General features: G+C 36.2%; 1 protein-coding gene across 2 annotated transcripts in view; it reads left to right on the forward strand.

Moving 5' to 3' along the window:
* Utx (Utx histone demethylase) overlaps window positions 1–22,850 on the forward strand; it is a 45,745-nt gene that overhangs the window by 2,341 nt on the left and 20,554 nt on the right. Inside the window, exons 4-5 of one of the 2 annotated variants that reach the window (XM_090102613.1) lie at window positions 51–159; window positions 21,522–21,829. In XM_090102613.1, the coding sequence (XP_089958739.1) occupies window positions 51–159; window positions 21,522–21,829 (417 nt within the window). Of the gene's footprint in view, window positions 1–50; window positions 160–3,449; window positions 3,708–21,521; window positions 21,830–22,850 lie in introns of those variants that run through there. The other variant, XM_090102614.1, reaches the window with a different exon arrangement.

Below are 22,850 nucleotides of genomic sequence, written 5' to 3' on the forward strand. Positions count from 1 at the left end.
ATTGTTTTTCTTACACAATCATGTTCATTAAAAATCATTTTTGTGAACAGCAATGTCAGCATACCAAAAGTTCTATGCACTGGAGCAGGACAACTGGAAGGATCCCTTGTTCCTGTATGGATTGGGCTTGTGCTATTATCACTACAATGCATTTGATTGGTAAGTGTATTGATGAATGAATGAATGAATGAAAATTCTTTATTGCTTAGAAATAAATAAATTCAAATGCAAAAGCACACAACACATAATATTAAACAAGCAAAAGGCGGCCTTATCGCTAGGTAGCGATCTCTACCAGGCAACCCTTAAAATTTGATTTTATTTTTCAAAGGTTAGGGTAAATAGCTTTTATTAAATTCAAGAAATGTCTTTGAAGAATCATTTCATTTTGAAGTTTATTTTGGTTTTATTATACATATAGTGATTATTATAAGTAGATCACTTCAAACAAATAGCAGGCATATTTTAAGAAACATAATATGAATCAATATTTCTACTCAAAGTCAGTTGGTCATGTATTTGTTCTGTAGTATGTAATTATTCATCATTATGATAGAAATAGTGTATATTTTTATATATAAAATATGTACATAAAGCAGGTATTAGGTATGTTCATATTTGTATGAATATCCCAATGCAAGGGAAAATTCTCATCTAAAATTGGGATACCCATATAAATAGTTTTATTTCCATTAAATAGTGTTTTTACTTTATTACTGATAGAAATTCCGAATTACATATTTACCAATTAAGATGAGGGCTCTATGACTATGTCCCAATATTTGTTCTAAATTCTAAGCTTTCTAATATTATGTAGTTAGAAAGATTATTTTATTTATAAGGATTACAGAGGCTTTTTTTACCTTATGTTATTTACTATTCAATATAGAATTAAATAAATCATTGAACATTATTTAAGTTATTAGCCATATTTATTTAATTTAATAATTTAATAATTAATATTATAAAGAGGAAAGGTTTGTATGTATGTATGTATGTATGTACTATGTATGTATGGTTTTCACAGATAAACTACTGGACCGATTTTGATGAAATTTGGCACAGATAATCTTTAGACCCTGAGAAAGAACATAGGCTACCTTTTATTGCGAAATATGTACCACGGGCGAAGCCGGGGCGGGCCGCTAGTATTTAATAATTTTCGATAGATGGCGTTACCTTTGTTTAAATTAAAAGATCTAAATAGATAAATATAATTCGTTATGTATTGGTATTTTATGTTGTGTTTTATAACATCTTTCAATCATATTAAAGATGGACACATAAATTTTAAATATTGGTATTTTTTCATACGATTTTAAAAATTTAAAATATATATTACTTATCCTATAAGGTTAGCATATTATTTTTCAGTTTCATTTGATTCTATTTCACTTGGTAAGTAAGTTTATTTTTATCCAACAATACATAATGGATTTACACGGGCCTTACGTTTTGAATTACCTTAATAAGTTCAACTTTAACATTCAATATCATTCAAAAAATAATAATAATAATATAGCAAATACTGTGTATACTGCATATTAATATACATATATAAAGAAAAAAAAATTAATAATAAAAGCTCCTATTTTGACGTGACAACGTCTTATAATTCGATAAAGCCGGCTGCACGCACGAAAAAACATGACTCATGCGGCGTTACCTCGCTCTGAGGCGTTCCATGTAAGGCTTGAAGTGCAAGCGAGAGCGCGGAACGAGCGACAAAGAAGCACAATCGGACGTTGTCACGTTCAACTATCGTCAGTAAACCGACTTTATAGACAGCCATTTTTTTTTATTAAGAAGGAGTAGGCTATATAATTTATCGTCTGATAATTGCCAGACATATTTAAATATTAAAAAAATACAGAGGTGCTTCTGTCTATGTTAGAATTCTGGTATCAAGCGGACAAACTGGTTTGTTATCGATCCATTTGGTTTAATTTATATTTTCGTGTTTCTTCAAACGTAAAATGGTAATTTGAGCTTGCTAGTTAAAAAAAATACATTCGGACATCGAAATAATTAATATTAATAGACAAAGTTTGCGTTTTAATTTTTTTTTACTTAGGTATTATATTTATGGGTTTATACTATTTATGTATAAATTAATAGTAAAGTCTATATGAAATTAAAGATTATTTTTAACCACGTCTTCTTATATATTCAATGAGGTGTTCAACTAGTTGCCATCTAAATAGAAAATCCAAAAAATAAATCATAAATTATGGAAATACACCTACTAACAATAACATTTATTAAAATTACAAGTGAGGGTAGTTTGTGAAGTATAAATATAAGATTATTAATAAACATTCTAGTTTTGTATTAGAACTATATAAATTATAAACCATTAATTAATTATTAAAAAAGCCCAAAAGGAAATAACTAGCCAAATAAAAAGAATTTTTTTATGCAACAAAGAAGTAATTAAATGCAAGTGGAGTATGTTCATAATAGTTGAGAATCAACAGGTGGGCAAAGGTGCATTGAATGAAAAATTGCAAAATGTGTGTATGTAGTTTGAGTTTGAGTTAATTACTTAATTACAATATCGCTCCCTTCAGGTATACCTATTATAGATTTTTATAATATTTATATGGCGTTGGTTGAATTATCCAATCTATTGGGCTTTTTGTTAGAGCTAGTGGAAATCACACCTGTGTTTGTGTATTTCCTAATTTATAAAGGAAACTTTGTTGTACTAATGGTTATTCTCATTCTTTTTTCCTTATCTGGGTTTTTCTTTCTAGACTTTTCAATTTTCCGTTTAAAGCTTAACTGACTCATCCAAATAATGATCTCAGTTCAGTCACCATATTTTTAAAAGGGGTTGATTTTACAATTTTGCCAAAATTTGTCTTTGCTTGGAATTTAGTTTATCCTAATATGATATTATGCTACATATATTTTGACATCAAAATCAATTCTTAAAAAATGTCTTGAGTACCACTAATTTTTTCCTCATCTATATTTTTCAATGACATCAAGACAATTTCCAAAAAATAATTTATTTATTATATAATTTCCAATTTATCATTCTTTTAGAAGACCTAACATAATATTTATTTATGTTGCAATCACTTTTCTTGAAATGTGGTAAAATATTCGCAAACAAAAAAGACACAATGTTTTATTCATCCAAATAAAGTTTCGAACAAAGCCTTGAATAAAACATTTTATGTATAAATTTTCATAATTCTTATATAACAATCAATTATTCTTTGTTATATTCAAAATTTAAAAGTAGACCAAGAAGGTGTCCTCTCTTTTATAGCCGAATATTGTCGTTGCGATCCGCAGTAGGTGGTTGTGTCGAAAAAGTGTGTACCTATCTATGCCTATGCTGTGATTCACCGGACGTAGGACAAACGCGGGGCGGTCGGTAGGGCCTGCGGGGAGGGGGGGCGGCGCGGAAGGGCGCGGCGGCGCGGGGCGGTGCACGTTGCAGCGCGAGGTCGTCGCTCGCTCGCGCCGCGTACTGCCAGTCGGGAGCGGGATGCGGTGACGTAAACTGCACCGGCGCGGGCCGCGAACGTAGTGTAGGACGGGACGTGTCGTGTTTCGATAGTTTTATGAATTGAATGCCTGCTCTGAACCATCCTGTGTGACTGTGCTTGTGCTGACCTGTGACGACGCCCCCGCTCTTCACTACGCGGGTCACGGCGACCACATCTGCTCCGGATCCGAGGATCCCCGAAATGGTGAGTGCGGTCGAAGCTCCCGATCGCGGTTTGTTTACGTCGGCCCTTGTGCTGCATCTCTCTCTCACAACCTGCCGCCCGTATACCCTGCGTCGCTTTCGTGCGCGACTCTTTCTATTTTGTTTTGTTTTCCAAAATCCAGACACCTACGTCGACGGCTCCGAAGCTGGTCCCGTCGGGAGATCGCGTTTTTGTTTGTGTGCATGCTTAGTGCATTTTTTGTAGTATCTTTTCGCAGGTAGCCGAGGGATCCTCCCCCAATCGCTTATCTACACGGCTTGCAAGTTCGCAAAATGACGACAAAAAGTGATGAATGTGCAAGCCAATAATGAGCTTGACGTTGCATAAAATGTAGGTCGATGGTGTGTGGCCGCAACAGTGGTGCACGCGATGTCGTGCCGCTCCCTTCGCCTAGCCGCTGCCGGCCCTTATTATGAAACGCTCTTTGTAAGTCACTCTAATTCCCATTGATCAATTGGGTAAATGTTTATGTAAACAATGCAATTTCCAGCTGAACGAGATTATATTAATATTATACCTAACATAAAATATTTACTGAAACACCTTTTACAATATTATTATTTATTATCATATTTGGTCCGTAACTTTGCTTATCACATATTTGAAGTTAACATATGTACGTAATACGCCCATATTATAAGCCACCACAAAAAATGTGGTCGGTACCCACATCCGTTCTATTGTCATTCGTCAGGTATGTTTCTTTCCGGCCCTTTCAAATAGAAAGTATGGAAAGCGTTTAAGTATATTTTACTACAGATTTAGCCATTCACGTCGTCGGTATCTCAGAGTCTTGATTCACGCGAAGAGCGTATCGTAATCATTACGTATAGTCACAGGAAAGTGAGTCATGTTGCCATACAGCCGGTAGTTTCGCGCAATTTTGTCCGCGCGTCATTGGTTCAGTGGGACCGGTAGTGCGGCTTCTGCGATATGCTCGGAAATTCAATGAGAACGATTAAACAATGCATTGTATCACAGCCGGGAAAACCACGATACTGACTTGACACAATCGCAATTACAAGTATTTCAATGGTTCCGAGTAATATTGTTAGATTGGTAGATTCGTTAATTCGATGAAAAAACGTACACGTTTTAAGAATATTTATAAGATTAATTTGCATAATAGTCCGGGATACATCGCCCATTTTTGCAAGTGATTACTATCAAGCTAATTTTTCGTGAGTAGCTTTATTTTGATGAGATGCCCAATAATTTCATGTACGAAACTCTCGATTGTGGTAGCTACCAGAGGAAACAAGGATAAAATATTTTGATTTGATGGTTCTCAAATATTAATTACTAACTGAATGTTTTTTTTTGTTCAATGTCAAGATAATTATCTAAATTATTCGAAAAAATATTTGTCCTACAAAATCTATGGTTTGATCAAAGAGTCCCCCTTTCCAATGTGTATCGATAACGAAGTCATCATAAATGATTACTAACCAGCTGATTTTTTTATTTTCACTTATTTAATACTTATATAATTCAACAGACATATTGTCCTACAAATTGCGTAATAAATATTTGAGAACCGTCAAATCAAAAATTTTTATCCTTGTTACCTCTGTAAGCTACCACAATCGAGAGTTTCGTACATGAAATTATTGGGCATCTCATCAAAATGAAGCTACTCACGAAAAATTAGCTTGATAGTAATCACTTGCAAAAATGGGCGATGTATCCCGGACTATAATGTTCGGTGACCGGAACTTGTTAGTAATTTGACCTCAGAACGGCCACATGTATAGCGGTGTCAAAATAGGATTTTTTTTTGTATTTCAAATGCTCCATCGAACGGTTTCACCTTACGTTCTATGATCAGCTTACCATCGAATTGCTATCGGCAACCGGTCCGGGCATTATCACCGCTATCCGCCACGGCTAACGGTATCTTATGGATCCCAGAGAATAGACTTGCGTAATTTTTAACAGCCTTCGTTTCTAGTCCCTTCCTATGTTTACGTGAGCACAAAATGCGAATAATATTCCATATTTCACTGTGATCCGCATTGAAATTATTCATGTTGTACCATTATCATTCATAAATTCATATAGCAGTGATGATGTTACGAATGTTCCAGTCGAGTTACAAATCGAATCCGACTGTTTTGAAGGATTTTACGGTTACATTATTATTCGAGCCGCATATTTTTCGTCATTTATGGGAATGAGAAAAAAAATCATGTGAATAAAATCACGTAATTGCAGACTTACTTGATCTTAAATTCGAAGAATTCATAGGATTGCTCGCTAGATAATTCTTTTAGATTGCAGATTACCGTAGTCTACGTCTAGTTTCTAAAAAAGTTCGGCCGTATTATTCTTAGAACTCACTGTACACTGCAAACGTTAAAAAAGTCGACGAACTCGAAACTTTTTGCCCCTCATACATTTCGTTCTAAGAATGCTGTAAATCTTGCATCTTGACAATATTTTTTCATAGCTTGAGCACTCATATGAATGAGGTTGAACGTGTTGTTGTCAGAAACACATGGCTTGAACTTTTTTGCATTATGCAATACCTTCGCTCGTTCTTTAACAAGCCCAGCTGCCAAGTTGAGGTATTTGTGCGATAGAAATGAAATGCTAAGTAATAAGTAATCAATAGCAGCTTGCGGTGGCGCGTGCGACGCAGGTGTAGGCCGGCTGCTGTCACACCTGTCGTCGCATCAGCTGCGTCTTGCTAACCTTTGTTCTACCACACTTAACTATGCACTAAGCTCATAGCATCTGCATGCAAAGCCGGCCCTAGAACTAATAGACGCGAAGTGCTCAATAATTCGTATTACAATCAGCCAGCTTGGATGTACAGTCACGAGCAATAATATATGCCTAGGGGGCGATGTGCAAAAATATCTGTCACTAGAACAAATTCAATAATATCTGTCTGCCCGTATACAGCAAAAATATCTGACATTAGTAGGCAGCATAATAAAGTGGCATCAAAATTATATGACGAAAATGTAGAGCAAATAATTGTGACAACCTCTCAAAGCATAAATATGTGACGTCACCTAGGAGGCAATATTATCTGACACAATTTTATATTTCTGTATTGTAAAATATAATTGATTCCTCACAAAAAAGCATAAATATGTGACACTAGCTTTCCGCCCGCGGCTTCGCCTGCGTTTTCACAGAAATACCGCATAGTTCCCGTTCACGGCATAAATATGTGACATCAACTAGGTGGCAATAATATCTGACACGATTTCATATTTCTGTATTTTGCATCGATTCCTCACAAAAAGCATAAATATGTGACATCAACTAGGAAGCAATAATATCTGACACAATTTCATATTTCTGTATTTTGTATCGATTCCTCACACAAAGCATAAATATGTGACATCAACTAGGAAGCAATAATATCTGACACAATTTCATATTTCTGCATTTTGCATCGATTCCTCACAAAAAGCATAAATATGTGACATCAACTAGGAAGCAATAATATCTGACACAATTTCATATTTCTGTATTTTGCTTCGATTCCTCACACAAAGCATAAATATGTGACACCAACTAGGTGGCAATAATATCTGACACAATTTTATATTTCTGTATTTTGCGTTGATTCCACACAAAAAGCATAAATATGTGACATCAACTAGGAAGCAATAATATCTGACACAATTTTATATTTCTGTATTTTGCGTTGATTCCACCCAAAAAGCATAAATATGTGACATCAACTAGGAAGCAATAATATCTGACACAATTTTATTTTCAATTTAATATTGAATTAATATAAAATAAATAAATTTTATTTTAACTACGTTGTTTTAAAACATGATTACCATATTAATTAATATGTGCCGTCGTTGTATACTACATATTGTATGTAGATATTATATCCTACTAGCTTAACACCCACGGCTTTGCCCGCGTTTTCAAAGAAAAACACGCATAGTTTCCGTTCCTGTGGGATTTCCAGGATAAAAGCTCTCATAAGCGCTAATCCAAGTTACCTTCTATGTGTGTGCCAAATTCCATTGTTTTGTCTTTTATTTGTGTGAAAGAGTACCAAACATCCTTACATGATATGAACTTTTGCGTTTATAATATTAGAAGGATATCATATCATGACAAAATTAAAGTATTCATATACTCATATGTGTTATAGGCAAACTCCGAAGCTCCGGCGCTCCTAGGTTGGACTGGTCAATCCTCAGGTCAGACTGAATGTCTTAGTCAAAGCCCAAACAAATGTAAATTTTCGGCCTTTGACTAAACAATTTTCGTCAAACCTGGGAGAGACTAATTTGGTCAGGCAAACGTCAAAACACAATTTTATTAAATCGGGGTTTGACGAGTCAAACTCCGATATAGGTATGAAGTGTCTTATCTTCGTATATTTGGAAGCATTTTATCATTTAAGCAGCTTTCAAGTCTTAAGCACCGCTTAACTCTGCCAGTTCTGACACCTGATTGGTCAGCTTACGTGATTTTCACTTTTATATTTGAGATGCTTTGAGAGAATGCCGTGTGGCATTAGGCCCGCCTTTTGTACGATGTGCAATAAAGTATAAAATAAATAAATAAATGCTTTGGAATATACTGAGGTTAGTTTGTATAAGATTAAGTATAAAAAAATAACATTTTTAAAATTTTGATGTTTATTGTTTTAATAATTTTATAAGTAATTAAAATGAAAAATTAATCATTTTTCTGACATAGTGAGGCATTAACTTTAATGTTAATTGTTTTAATAATTTCTTAGGTAATTAAAGTGACAAATTAATCATTTTTCTGACATGGTGAGGCATTAATGTTAATTGTTTTAATAATTTCTTAGGTAATTAAAATGAAAAATTAATCTTTATTCTGGCATGGCATTATGACATTTAGAATTGCACAATACATTAGACCTTTTACATTTGCATAATTTTGAAGAGCAAGAGGAACACCGCGGTCCGCGAGAGACATTATGAACCTGTTTAAACATGTTCAGATCAACGTTTGACCGAGAATTGCAGTCGCTTCTAGGATTGACTAGGCCAAAACCGAAACAGAATAATTTACTTTCGACGTTTGACTGAAAAGTTAGGAGCTCCTGGGTTTGACTAAAAATACTTCAGGCAAAGGGCGAAATTGAAATGTATTTCGGGGATTGCCTGATGGCTTTGGCCAATCCTAGGATAAACCAGTCCTTCCGCGAAGAGACTGTGTATCGGACTTTGACTATAACATATGAATACCCACTTGGGTAGATCTATTTTATTTGAAGGTTCAGTGCAACCTTCGTGTATTATTTAGAAATTGTTTTGTTATATTTGACGTTAGCGGCGTTTGACACGATTGCTCCGTTATTCATTTTCATTTACCTATATAATATTGCTATTATTTTATTGAGTATCGAAAATTATGGCAAGTTATCATATTATCGTAATTTCATTTAAATAAAAAATATTTACAAAATATAATGTGTCTTTTGTTCATATTCTTACCCCAGCAAAATACAAAACACTAATTCAATAAAAAAACGTTTGGCCTTTTTAAAATCCTATCCTATCTTATCCTACTAGTCCTACTATAATCCTACTTCCTATCCTACTAATCTAGTATTATAAAATGCGAAAGTTTGTGAAGATTGTATGTGTGTGTTTGTTACTCTTTCACGCAAATACTACTGAACCGATTACAATGAAATTTAGCAGACATATAAGGGGTAACTTGGGTTAACACATAGGATAGGTTTTATCCCAAAATTCCCACGGGAACGGGAACTATGCGGTATTTCTGTGAAAACGCAGGCGAAGCCGCGGGCGGAAAGCTAGTGTCACATATTTATGCTTTTTGTGAGGAATCAATTATATTTTACAATACAGAAATATAAAATTGTGTCAGATATTATTGCCTCCTAGGTGACGTCACATATTTATGCTTCGAGAGGTTGTCACAATTATTTGCTCTACATTTTCGTCATATAATTTTGATGCCACTTTATTATGCTGCCTACTAATGTCAGATATTTTTGCAGTATACGGGCAGACAGATATTATTGAACCCGTTCTTATGACAGATATTTTTGCTAATCTGCAAATGGTAATATATTTATGCTTCTGACTGTACATCGTACATAGTTCAATAGCTTACAAATCTTTACGATTTTCTTCATAATATAGGCTGGTAGCTTTTCATTCCGGTCAATAATTTTGGTGATTAGTTCATGAATTTTTATTTAGAGGTATTTATTGATGTGACGTGTTGCTTTTAACAATAGAACAAAAAGTTGATGTACTTTCTCCAATTTCAGTAATCGAAAATTCCATGAATATATTATTTGGTATTGTATTGTATAGATAATAGTTATTTGATTACGTAATCGTATGACATAGTGGAGAGCCTTCAATACGTTTAACACGTAGTAACAGTTTATCAGGTGTAGCTTATCGCTTGTAGTAAATTGCACATATACTTTACACTTAAATAGTATTGTAGAATCTATTGTTTATTGTACTTCGTAATAGCCAATCCAAGGATATTTACTTATATACCTATGCCTACTTTTTCTTCAACATTATTTCTGAAAATTAGTTACTTTCTGCCATTTTTATTAGTATTTTCTTAACTGAATATTGTTATAACGGTTTACAGAGGATAAATACCAAGCTTTACAAAGTATAATCTGTAGTTTCGTATAAAGCAACAAATAAACGCAAGACAAAGCGAAGCAAGGGAGCATTGTTCCTTATTGTTCCATACGGGCCCCGTGGCAATTAGAACAGGTAGTTACGTATTTCTACGAAATCGTGAACAAGAATTAACTCAACCTGTATAGTCAGTCCTTAATGCAGCTGTACACACATAATATAACAATACGTTTTTATTAATACCTCATTTGTTAGATCATGTTTCACTTATAATTCTATTTGTAACACTTACTCCATGAAGTAAAGGTGTAAATGTACACAGTGAGATACGATTCTTTGTTATAGGCGATGAATCATGCCTAAAATATTTATTTACATAATATATTATGAAGTAGCTAATATAAATATCGATAATATATTAAAATATACTACAAGTTTATCGAGTTGCTACATTTTAGAATGATAAAATGAGATTATCATATAAGATTGTAATTTTTGCGTGAAAAGAATTATCTTCGCAAAATAAAATTGAGACATAAGGCTACACGAAGCAATGGATGGTGTAATTTCGTATTGACTCAGAAGCGATGTCTTTGACATCATATTTCACCCTTGGCCGTGTCAAAGCCCCGAAGATGTCCTGTAGTTTTCATAAATGGCAAGTTTTATGAGGGCCGGTTATTTACGAAGCGCTCGACGCGTGCCGCTCGCATAATGTGTTCGTGCGATCGACTCGCAGATGTATCGTGCAACGCAACGCATCCGACCTTGCTCCTTTTAACGCTGTACAATATTTTAAATTTTAATGCTCGTTCTAGAGTATCGACATAACTCATATCTGTAATTTCATAAACAATAGTCTCATTATTACCTGTCAAGTAAGTATTCTGTACCCTGATTTTGTTAGGTAATGATAGATGGTGTTGTCCATTTTATACTCACTCGTCGTGTTGTAACGTTAGTTACTTGCCATGTAATTTCAATAAATACTTGTTGACATTATACCATAACAAATGCTTAAATATGCTATGTATTCGTGCCAGTTATTCAGTAATACCAATAGTCGTTAAACCGGAATCCGTCGAGTACGTTTCGGCTTAGCCGGAATAGATTTCCAGCGCAATGTTTGTACACAACCTACCTATCACATGTAGCTCGTATTCGGCGGCGGTCTCCGACCCTAGTTAAATAGTGCATCTATGCATCTACGGAAGATGTACGGGCGGATCCCATTTCCCCCTGCTCTCCTCACCGCGTGCTCCGTGTCACGTACGCATCGCCCTTATACGCATATAGAAGCGCGTTAGAGAGGGGCCGCGCGCGCACTCTCGTCCTCTACCAACTCGTCCGCTAAGGGTACACGTTATTAGCTAACCCCGCCGCTCCCCTTGGCACATCACATTTCGCCCTTCAACGCTTTTCGGTCGTCTAGACGCGACGCCCTCCCGACGCGGAGAATAAATTCACTCAACATTACTCGATGCAACTAATGTAACATTACGTTTTGTATCTAGGTCAGGATTCAGGATCTAAGTACAGCATGGCTAGTACGATGGTGACTGCGCGCGGTCGTCGACACTAACGGATCGCTATTTATACCTGCTTCGTAGTGCACCGGAACTCGCTCGATGCATTCACTGCAAGCGTCTCTTCTCTGCCAATGACCTCTTTAGCATGTTTAATACACTTCCTGAAACATGAGAGTTCAAAAGTGTTTGTCTTAGTATTTATTTCAATATCTTAATATACGTCATTAGCAAGTTCTTATTTTGTCTAAGTTGCGAAATGGAAGTTGTGGCAATTTCGCCCTTCAGCTTTGTTTAGGTTGCGTCATACACCGCCTACATCTGTAGGGCTCGCCACCCACGAATGACATGAACTGTGTCAAGCAGCTTGCCCTAGTTTAGTCATAACTAGAGTTTTTTTGTAAATTACGCCTATACTTTTTCCGGATATCATTTCTTTGAAAATTGTTGAGATATAATTCAACGCAACTCTTGTTCACAATATCTGTTTTCGTTATAAAGTTTACCAGTTTTATTTAGAATAAGCCTAGAGTTATGGAGGCAGATTGTTTACTAGTGATTTAACATCAGTTCCCTGCGTCTGCGAGTGGGTGCAAATGTATATTGGATCTTTACTCGATGTGCGAGCGTTGGCCGCACTGGAATTTCCGCGAAAAAATCGGCGCGTCACATTACCGCGTCACTGGGTCGCGCGACGTCACAGTACAAGGTCGCAGTCTATAGTCTATAACCAATATTTGATTTTCTCATTATTGATTAGATCAAATGAGCGGGGCAAAACAAGAGCAATCGTAAGCCAAAATCTAAATTGTGTCCAGAGTCACTTTTTAATGCTGGACTTCTTGAGTCGAAAAACACAGTGCAATTATAATTAAGTAGTAAAAATAAAATATAATTCACCCCATTTTTAATTACTTTTAATAAATTATTGCTAAATTGTAAAGTTTTATTTTAGTTGGAGAATATGATAAAGAATGACTTACTATTTTTAATTGATATAAATTATAACTTACAATAGATGATTAGTGATTGGAATGTGATGACAAATAAATCCGTGACTCAGGTCAATGGCATTCAACATACTAAATCTAGTGATTACGTTGCAAGGTCTTGGCTAAATATATTTTAAATCGCATTCGTATTCCAGTTTAAAAACGCTGTCAATGGATTTAAAATCCGCATAGAAACGAATTTTATTATATCATATTGTTAGGAACGTTTTCCTATATTTGAACATGACCAAAATGCCCAATATCAAAAGTGATTGTGATAACAAACAAGTTCGCCGGATACGATTTGCGTAGGTGAGAATTTAGTTATCTATGTTATACGCGAAATAAATTGTAGATAACACAAATTGCGTAAGTAAACATCGTACGTTACGTACTGTGAAATAATACAGATAACACGATAAAACTGTGACTGTAATGCCAGGTTTTATAAAAATGTTACATTTAAAGTTAAACTAAACATATAAAATAATTGTTCCAGGTTATAAAACAAAAATGTATACAAATGAGTCACGGAGCATAGTTAACAATCCAACGTGATCCTCCATACATAATTATGATACAAGAAAGCTGTTCTCACGGATGTCGATTCGTGCTTATTTAGCTAGCATGTAAACTTGTACAATAGGCATTAGAAAGCGGGCGGTGACCACAAAAAGGGAGCATTGGAAGGGCTCCGTTTCGACTGAGTCGCTTCTTGCGACACGGTGTTACGGCACTATTGAACGATAACCTCTCCCCGCGTCCCACGGTCCACAGTACGCCATACCCCGTACGCAGAATCGCCAAATACAGACGCTATTGTATGCCGAACAATCTCTGACGTTGATGCCTTCTAAATTTTCACAAAGGGTTCAACCCTTCTAAATCGCAACGTTGGGGATGGGGCATAGTTTTTAATTTCATGCATGTAAATAAGTATTGGACTTGTTAGGACACTTGTGTACCGCGAGTTGCAGGGAAGTCGTCAAGGGCACTCTATTTTGTAATGTAATAATAGCGTTCAATGTTGAGCTCTTTTTATGTTAGGGGAGCATCGTTTTGCATAATTCTGTGAACGATTTTGACAACATGTTCGATTTTCATACCACAACATAATATTTTAACGTAATCTAAACTGAGGAACTAGGAAGAAATAAGAATTATAATATATTTCTATTCTTTATAAATTTATAAGAATTATAATGTTTATTTAACGACGACATAAAAACTCGTTCCCATAATACGAGGCGGCCGTATGTGATAATCTGTTGTTTTAAACATTTATAAAACAGTTCTTGAAACCAGTCTGATGAAGCTTGTATTTGTTGAACTCGAAGTTTTTTTATGAGCGCATCGGGCGTGCATTTCTAGTACTGGTTCAGAATGCAGCTGTACTGAGCTCACTTCCTCATTGCTCGGCCTCGCGGTGTCTATGCATTGCCTTCTGCACGTCTTATTTGTGCGTGTTTTATGCACATGTGTGAGTTCCTATATTTAAACAACGATGCTATTCCTTTTGAAAACAATTTAATTCATATCTGTTTGCAGAGAGAATAAAATAAAATAGATTCTGAAAACCAATTAAATGATAACTTAACACAAAGTAACCTCTGCAAGTTAGAAGCCTGAAGTACCGTAAGGATGGCCTCTACGTGCCCGGTCACTGCGAGCGGAATAACCGGCTCGTATCTAATGTTTCCTTAGTTTAATGGAAACAACTGCCTTTCGATTCAATAACTTAAGGCTAATTATTCTATGTCCGTTATATTACAACACCTCGACAGATTTATATGACACTTCTGTTAATGTTCTGGTATAGTTTGTTTATTGCACTTTACCTAGATCTATACGAATTTCGACTCGATTTTGATACGTATCTAAAGATTTGCTTGAAACTTTAAGGTTTGTAAATCAACTATTAGGAGGTAAATTAAATTTTACATTTCCAAGTAAAGCTCATTTAGAGAAACTAATTGCTTTAAAACGGCAAGAATCCTTAGCAAGGTTCAGTTTATACAGGTCACGGCAAATATGCGCGGAACAACTGTAGCCATGAAGTTAGAAATACTCTGCTCATAATCCGAAATAGATATTGCATATGAAACTCTAGTATATGTTAGAGTATGAGTGGTAGTTATCGAATCGCACGAAAGTAGGTCAACTTGTATGACGGCAGCGATAAATGAGCCCTCGCTCGTTCATTATCAATTTGTGCAATATATGCGAGCCGCTGCTTTGGCTCAAATACAATGGATTTCATGGAATATGTCACCGATATGACACGGTTCGATCCGATTATCCAGCTATCGATCCTGTGACGGCTAAAAGTGAAAATGTGGAATTGCAACTGCGAAAATGGTTCGAGGTCAATTCAAAATATGTATGATCTATATTATAAACGTTGCAAACTAAATTTACTTTCATTCCTGTTTGCATTGTTGGCGCAAGTATGTTTACATAAACAAAATGTTGCCACGGCGATTGGTACGGTTTTGTGTTTATCGGAATGCCTTTGTGTTGCAATTGTAGTTTCATTTGTTATATTTTACCTAGATATTTTATAGTATAGTTGTAGTGCTAGTATTAATATTGGCTTTGTAATTTGTACAATGTTATTTGCTCGTGTTCTTAATATGCAATATTATCTTTTGTCTCGTTTTCCAATTTTCAAAACAGCTCAATGTTTTATTTTATTTTTACTTTCTGGTGACTTTTTTATTTGAGATACACATATTATGTATTTACAATACAGTGTCATTCACTTTTATGTGTCATGCTGCTGAGCTAAAATTATTTTGGCTGGTCGTTCTTTCCGCCCTAAAAATAAATTTTACAGTTATAAATGCTTTGTTTATTTTTCTTTCAGTTTTATGTCAATTGGTTCACCAATAAAAATAAAAAGTTAACGCAATAAAACTTTAATAACTATTTCTTATATTTCATCCGTTAAAAATTAAAATTTAGTAGATAATTTAAAGATTGTCAATTGTTTATATTAGTTTTGTGTTTCGTATTTTTATTTTTCTGCCACCTATTTAATTGCACGTAAATTCACTTGAGCAGTTTAAATATGGTTATAGGTAGATTCATAAACAGGGCCAAGGCTTTTATTGCACGTTTCAAATAAAGTTTGATAGATAACAAGAAAACTTAAATGCAGTTCGCGTTGCATACAGTTGCCGTGGCACCAAGGTCGTGATGCAATGTGGTCAGGTGAATTGTAGGTACGGTAACGTTGAATGCATCGCGTGATTGCGTCACGTTTATATTGAGCGTCATTACTCAAGCAATTTACTTTATTATGGTTTTAAACTGTATATATGTCATCTATGTTTTGTACTTCCGTTATAGTTTCCCATTGTACAGCAATGTGTACTGTGTATATTTAGAAAATTGTCGTTGCCAACTGCTAGCATCCGCAAAATCAATATTGCTATACGCGCTTGTATCCATCGAAACGATTCTCCCCTTCAATGATAATAATGGACAAACAATCAATACCTACACTTTCTTACAGTTAACTGAGTTTGAGTTTATTGACCATTGTTTTTCAGATTGCATGAAATTTATCCATAACATTTGTAAAAAATACAAGCATTAAATTTATTTGTTCTAGATCTTAGAAGCGTAGCAAATGCTCGCAAAACATTGACCTCGGAATTTCTTTCGTGACCTGGTCAATCTCGTTTCAATCCCTCGCGTTAATGGGGAAGTGGGTTATTATTACACTTAACTAACATTCCCCTTTGGTTGTCGACGTCGTGGGAAAGCTTCGTTCATTGCCGCTAGCTACATCACGTGGTCTAGCACATGGGGCGCACCTAACGACTGCTTACTTCAGTTATGTAAAGTGTTATGCTGTACGACGAATGAACTCTATAAATAGCGGTCGATCCGTCCTTGAGCCGCGCGAGTACGCAGAAGTAGGTCAGGCCGAGCCGAGCCTCATGCCGGTGTTACTTCCTCCCCACACTCCTCGTTCCCTCCCCAGCAACACCTCTCGTGTACCAAACGTACAGCTGCAATGTTGGCAAAACGAGAGTAGCTTCCGTGTTTATTTGCCTCATTTCATGTGGGCGATCTAAATTGTACGTCTGAAAAATTTTGCCAAAATTTCTCTTATATTCGGTATCATTCTAATAGTATGACAAAGAAAAAGATCTATATCAAGCAATCTTTACTAAAAGGCAAATAACAGGTAACCGTAGCACGTATCAAATGCTGTATCAAAAATAAATAATCTTTTAAAGAGACCCCGTAAGCCAGGTGCATATTCTACTATTGTCAATTTTGTTTTTTTTTCTGGAGATGAAATATAATTCAAACGCATACATGTATTAAATCGCTCCTGCCATCTTATTACAATAATTTCGTTACCTGAACGTATTGATACCTCGTTTTTGCTGGCAGGTAGCCGGTCGGATTAAGTCCCTCGCTCGAGGTTAAGTACATAATGAATCTTTGCGATAATTTCTCATTAAAATAAATTCACCGAATCTGTCGGGAAATACAAATCTTTATTGAATAAAAATAAATAATTTGGAAAATCCAAAAGTGCACGCCTCATAATTTTTTTTAATAAATATTTATTAATTATTATTTTTGTTTATTTAATAACAATTAAACCACATCGAATCAGACCCTGAAAAATGAAAGGGTTCTATTCCTGAGCATACTCAAGCGTAAGAGAAAAATAATTTGGAAAATCCAAAAGTGCACGCCTCATAATTTTTTTTTAATAAATATTTATTAATTATTATTTTTGTTTATTTAATAACAATTAAACCACATCGAATCAGACCCTGAAAAATGAAAGGGTTCTATTCCTGAGCATACTCAAGCGTAAGAGAAAAAAAAAGACTCGATTAATAAAGTATTTCGGTCGCTATCGTGTTAACAAGAATAAAACCGGCCAAGTGCGAGTCGGGCTCGCGCACAAAGGGTTCCGTAGCAGCAAATATAATAAATTACAGTTAAATCAACCTATCTCAAAAACTATAAGAGATACTTTGATCAAACCAAAAATCGTTGAAAGAGTTAATTAGCATGCATCACCTCTATTTTTTTCAGAATTTTATACCCCGTAGTTATAAAAATAGAGGGGGGGGGACATACTTTTTACGACTTTGAGAGCTGATATCTCAAAAACCGTTCACTTTAAGAAAAATGTTTTTTAGAAAACTTTATATCATTTTAAAAGACCTTTCCATTGATACCCCACACGGGTATGTACATCGAAAAAAAAAATTTCATCCCTCAGTTACATGTATGGGGGGCCCCACCCCCAATTCTTTTTTTTACTATTTAGTGTCATATTTTTTGTAGCGGTTCATACAACACATATTCCCATCAAATTTCATCACTGTAGTACTTATAGTTTCCGAGTAAATCGGCTGTGACAGACGGACAGACGGACAGACGGACAGACGGACATGACGAAACTATAAGGGTTCCGTTTTTGCCATTTTGGCTACGGAACCCTAAAAAGGATCCGCACATACAGACACACGGACGTCCAAGACAGAACTTTTTTAAACTGTTTTTTAACTAGTTTAAATAACAAAAATGACATCAAAAATATCATGAACGTTAAAAATAGTGTTTTTTCTTAATATGTGTGTGTATGTATTATCTTACAAGTGCAATGTATGATACATAAAGACATTTTAAGTTTGAAAAATCAGATGTTTTGCGCGAAGTGACAGTAGTACCCACCTCAACGCTTCGCTTATGAGGCGTGCAAAAAAAGACTCGATTAGTAAAGTATTTCGGTCGCTATCGTGTTAACAAGAAAAAGGATCCGCACATACAGACACACGGACGTCCAAGACAGAACTTTTGTAAACTGTTTTTTAACTAGTTTAAATAACAAAAATGACATCAAAAATATCATGAACGTTAAAAATAGTGTTTTTTCTTAATATGTGTGTGTATGTATTATCTTACAAGTGCAAATGTATGATACATAAAGACATTTTAAGTTTGAAAAATCAGATGTTTTGCGCGAAGTGACAGTAGTACCCACCTCAACGCTTCGCTTATGAGGCGTGCAATAAAGGATGAAGAATAACATTTTCAACTTATTGTTACAAAGAGCTACACGTGTCATGTTATCAATCATTGTGATATCGAAGTTATTGGTACATGTTAGAATCTGTTTGTTTATTGTGATATTTATATGAGCGGGGGTTCAACCGGTTTTATATCAGAGTCCGCCTGATATTCTTATCTGCAGAGCTTCATAAATTGAGCATGAAGTGTTAAGTAAACATGGTCTACTGATGGGTAATGAGTATACTTAATGGAAAAGCGTACGAGTGTAAGAACAATGTCATGCTTTCGAAGCACAAAAACATCCTTTGATGTTCTGACGCGATCGCCTCGCTCCAAACCTGTCGAGTCTGAAGTATACAATGCTCTTCGTAAGGGGAGGTTGAATTACACTTTTTAGACGGTCCGTTCTTATCCAACGAAATAGCATTGTTAGGTTACAACCAGTTTATGACAAAGAAGTTTTTTTAATCGGAAATATGTATTATTGTATGTATACAGTCTTAAGGTGAAAAAATGACGTAAAGCCATATTCTGATGACACAAACAAAAGTTTGTAAAAGTTCCTTCGTTACGTAAACACCCTTTGTAAACATTGTATGGCTTCTTTATTAAGGAAATCGGTATGAAGAAATAATATAATGGACAAGTACCTAACATAGCGTGATATTTACCAATTGTTAGTAGAGCCAAGTAGAGCGATACATGTGAATAAGTAATGTTAGATGGCATTAAGTGTATGTGAACGCCGCTGCGGGCGATGTCGGTGAAAGCTCTCGTCCATTCCTATACTTGTGTGCGTATATAATCGCCATTTAATTTGGTCGGTGGTATCGTGTACAGGACGCCACCTGCCTCACTCCTTTGTTTCGACTTGCAAATGTCAGGCGAGGTCATCTAAATAAAGTTATACCCGAATGCGTCCGATTCGGAACGCGATCGCTGTCTAGACGTTGCGTTGCATCGTCCGATCGATTGCACGAACGAGCCTCAGACGGTCATCGACCCCGCGGGCGCATCGGTGACGTTACGCTCCGGTGATGCGCTCCTCAATAGCTGGGTCCACACCGGCCGATCCAGTGATCCCGCGATCCGCGATCCAGGATCGCGGAGCATGGATCGTGGATCATGTTAGGCCGATCCACTTTAAAAACTTGCGATCCAAAATATGCGCTCCAAGTGATCCTAAGGCGATCCGTGATTCAGCCAGTCTAACTCTTGTACGATATGGAGTCACACGTACAACGGCGGCGTCTTGCCGTTGCAGCAGTAACTTTTATTATACTGAAATGTTTGCGCAAAAAATCAAAAGAAAGAAATCGACGGTTTTGGGTGAAACAACTTTACAAAAATCGATTGGAATCTGGGACTCAGCTGTACGCAGAGTTAGTTTCAGATGAAGTGGAACACAATTTTGCAAGAATGAATGCTATTCAATTTGAGATATTCGACTTTCTGAGATGTCCATGGTGAAGTGGATCGCGCGATCCAACACAACCGTCCACACCGCGCGCATCACGCAACTGAGGCACCTTTGAAGCGGGTACAAAAACCGCCCGCTAACGGATCGCACGAGGTAGGGATCGCGCGCGGCAAAACGCGTGCATGGATCGCGCGCGGCACGTCCACACCGCCCGCATCTTTGGATCGCGCGCCTGCCGCGCGCGATCGGATCGCGGTGGATCGGCCGGTGTGGACCCAGCTAATAACCACGTCCACGGATGTTACGGACACGTCAATTTTTGTAACAAACTCCTGCGCTGGCTAGATTCTTTTGCTTTTTGCTCGCGTTTTTGTTTGATAGTTGAAAGCCTCCGTTACTTTACCTGAGCTTTTATTCCTTACAAAAATTCCATTAGGTACCTACTTTATTTTATGGAATCGTTTGGGCTGTATGGCAATTTCTCTGTGAAGATTACCACAATGATTTTAGTATAGTTTAGCTCAAATTATAAGAAAAAAATACTGTACCTACACCATTAACGTGCCGATGCGTGCAAGGAACGCATTTGTAAAGAACACCGCAAAAAACATGCATTGAATGTTCCCGAAGTTTAAGGATCACTTTGCCTCACTGTTGTACAACAATATTATGGTTATTGTTGGTTTTGCGTTTGCTTTTATGATTATTGCTTTTTCTAGGTAGCAATGTACTAATAACTGCCTGACCTTCAAGGACATTCAAGAGCAGACGGCTACAAAGACATTACCCTCAGCTTTCGAATTTTTTACGTATTTGCGTTGTTATCTCAGGCAATTATCTAACTATTACAAACGTCACGCATAAAGAGTAAATATTTGTAAACCGAGACACTTTTTTAACAATCACTACATTGTTTATTTATTATTCTTTGCGCTTTACTCATTTATTTGTTTATTCGAACGTAACCTCGACCTAGTAGATATTTGTGGGTCAACGTTCATTTATCTTTCTCTCCTTGAGCCTCATTTTAATTGATGTATTCATTGATGTGTACAAATTGTACAATGATCTCAAAATAAGTAATTAAACACTATTAAGGAAATGAAACCACGATCGTTACATTAACCTGCTCGATTACTATAGATCTAGTAGATGGTCTCGTGGTATGTTTACAAAGGGTGGTGGGTTTTTCCTACTAGGGCGACGAAGGCTCTTCAGATGGCGCTCTACGTGTCGCCGGGATTCACGCGGGCGGCCGATGCGCATCTCCGCTTGGCGCTTATGTTCAAGGCGCGGAGACACTGGGGCGCAGCCGCGGTCCACTTCAGAAGGGCGAGGCTCTCCCCGAACCAAGACGCGACCTTCACCAGACTCGAGCTCAGCTTCCACGCTGCTCACTTGCTGGAAGCGAGAGGGCTCAAGAAAGCCGCAAGAGATGCCTATCAACGACTTCTCAAGGAACCTCAATTATCATCCACTCTGAAAGCGGACGTCTGTCGTCAACTAGGTAAGAGTTCACCGTTAAACTTGGCAATAGAAACGGATGTTATAACATAACATTCCATATGTACACCGCCTATTATGTTTAAAAACGTCAGATTGCAAGAATCTTGGCGTGGGAAAATGTTGGGGTTATATGAACCAGTTGCTCAGCATTGAAATGTATGAAATGTAGTAACATTCGTCATTACGAGTGCTATAAAGTATAAACAAACATTACCCTCGTTGTGCTTCCGTGCACAGGGATGCTTACCGGTTATGGCTTAATGTTATTCAACATACATAATTGTATGGAGTATTGTACATGCGAACTGGTTTACCTTGTAGAGAATGTTCATAGCATGAAACCGATTTCCGAATATTTCTAGGTCATTATTACTTTCTTTATAGCTTCAATTATCGATGTAAGCGCATGTTTCTTGTCGAAATCAACAATTAAAAAAAAATCCAGTTATGTTGTAAGTAAAGATATGTGCGTGTTTTAAAAGGGGTTGATGGCAGATAGTGTTTCAATTTGTTAGCATATTGTATGTTTAGAACTTTTGTTTGTTACAAGATAACACTTAGATTTGACTTTAGCGAAAAAAAGGAAAGGCACGAGAGAGTAATAAATAAATAAGCATTTTGCTTTCACGTAGACCTTGGGTTTTGCAAGAATAATATGTATCAGATAACACAAATCAAAGTATCAAAGTATGTATCAGACAATACAAAGGATAAATTCCTAAAAAGCACAAAACTATATAATAAAGAAAATAAATCTTCCCGATTAAACTCAACGCACCTTAACTTCGAAGGTACAGCTACACCAATATATTTCTCTGAACATCTCACTAAAAAAACTAAGAGGTTGTACTTTCTTGCTAGAGATTTTGCACTGGCTGAAAAATATAACTATTGTTGGATTAATGATGGTCGAATTTTTCTACGCAAAGAGGAAGGCTCCCGGTATACCATTGTTAAAAACGAAGACACTTTTAGTCAACTTCGAGCTTCTTCTAAAAATGAATCCAAAAATCAACTCGGAT

The sequence above is a fragment of the Colias eurytheme genome, chromosome 6 (assembly GCF_061535395.1).
Source record: "Colias eurytheme isolate Ceu_HAF_F1 chromosome 6, ilColEury1 Martin Lab GWU primary, whole genome shotgun sequence".
Lineage (NCBI taxonomy): Eukaryota > Metazoa > Arthropoda > Insecta > Lepidoptera > Pieridae > Colias > Colias eurytheme.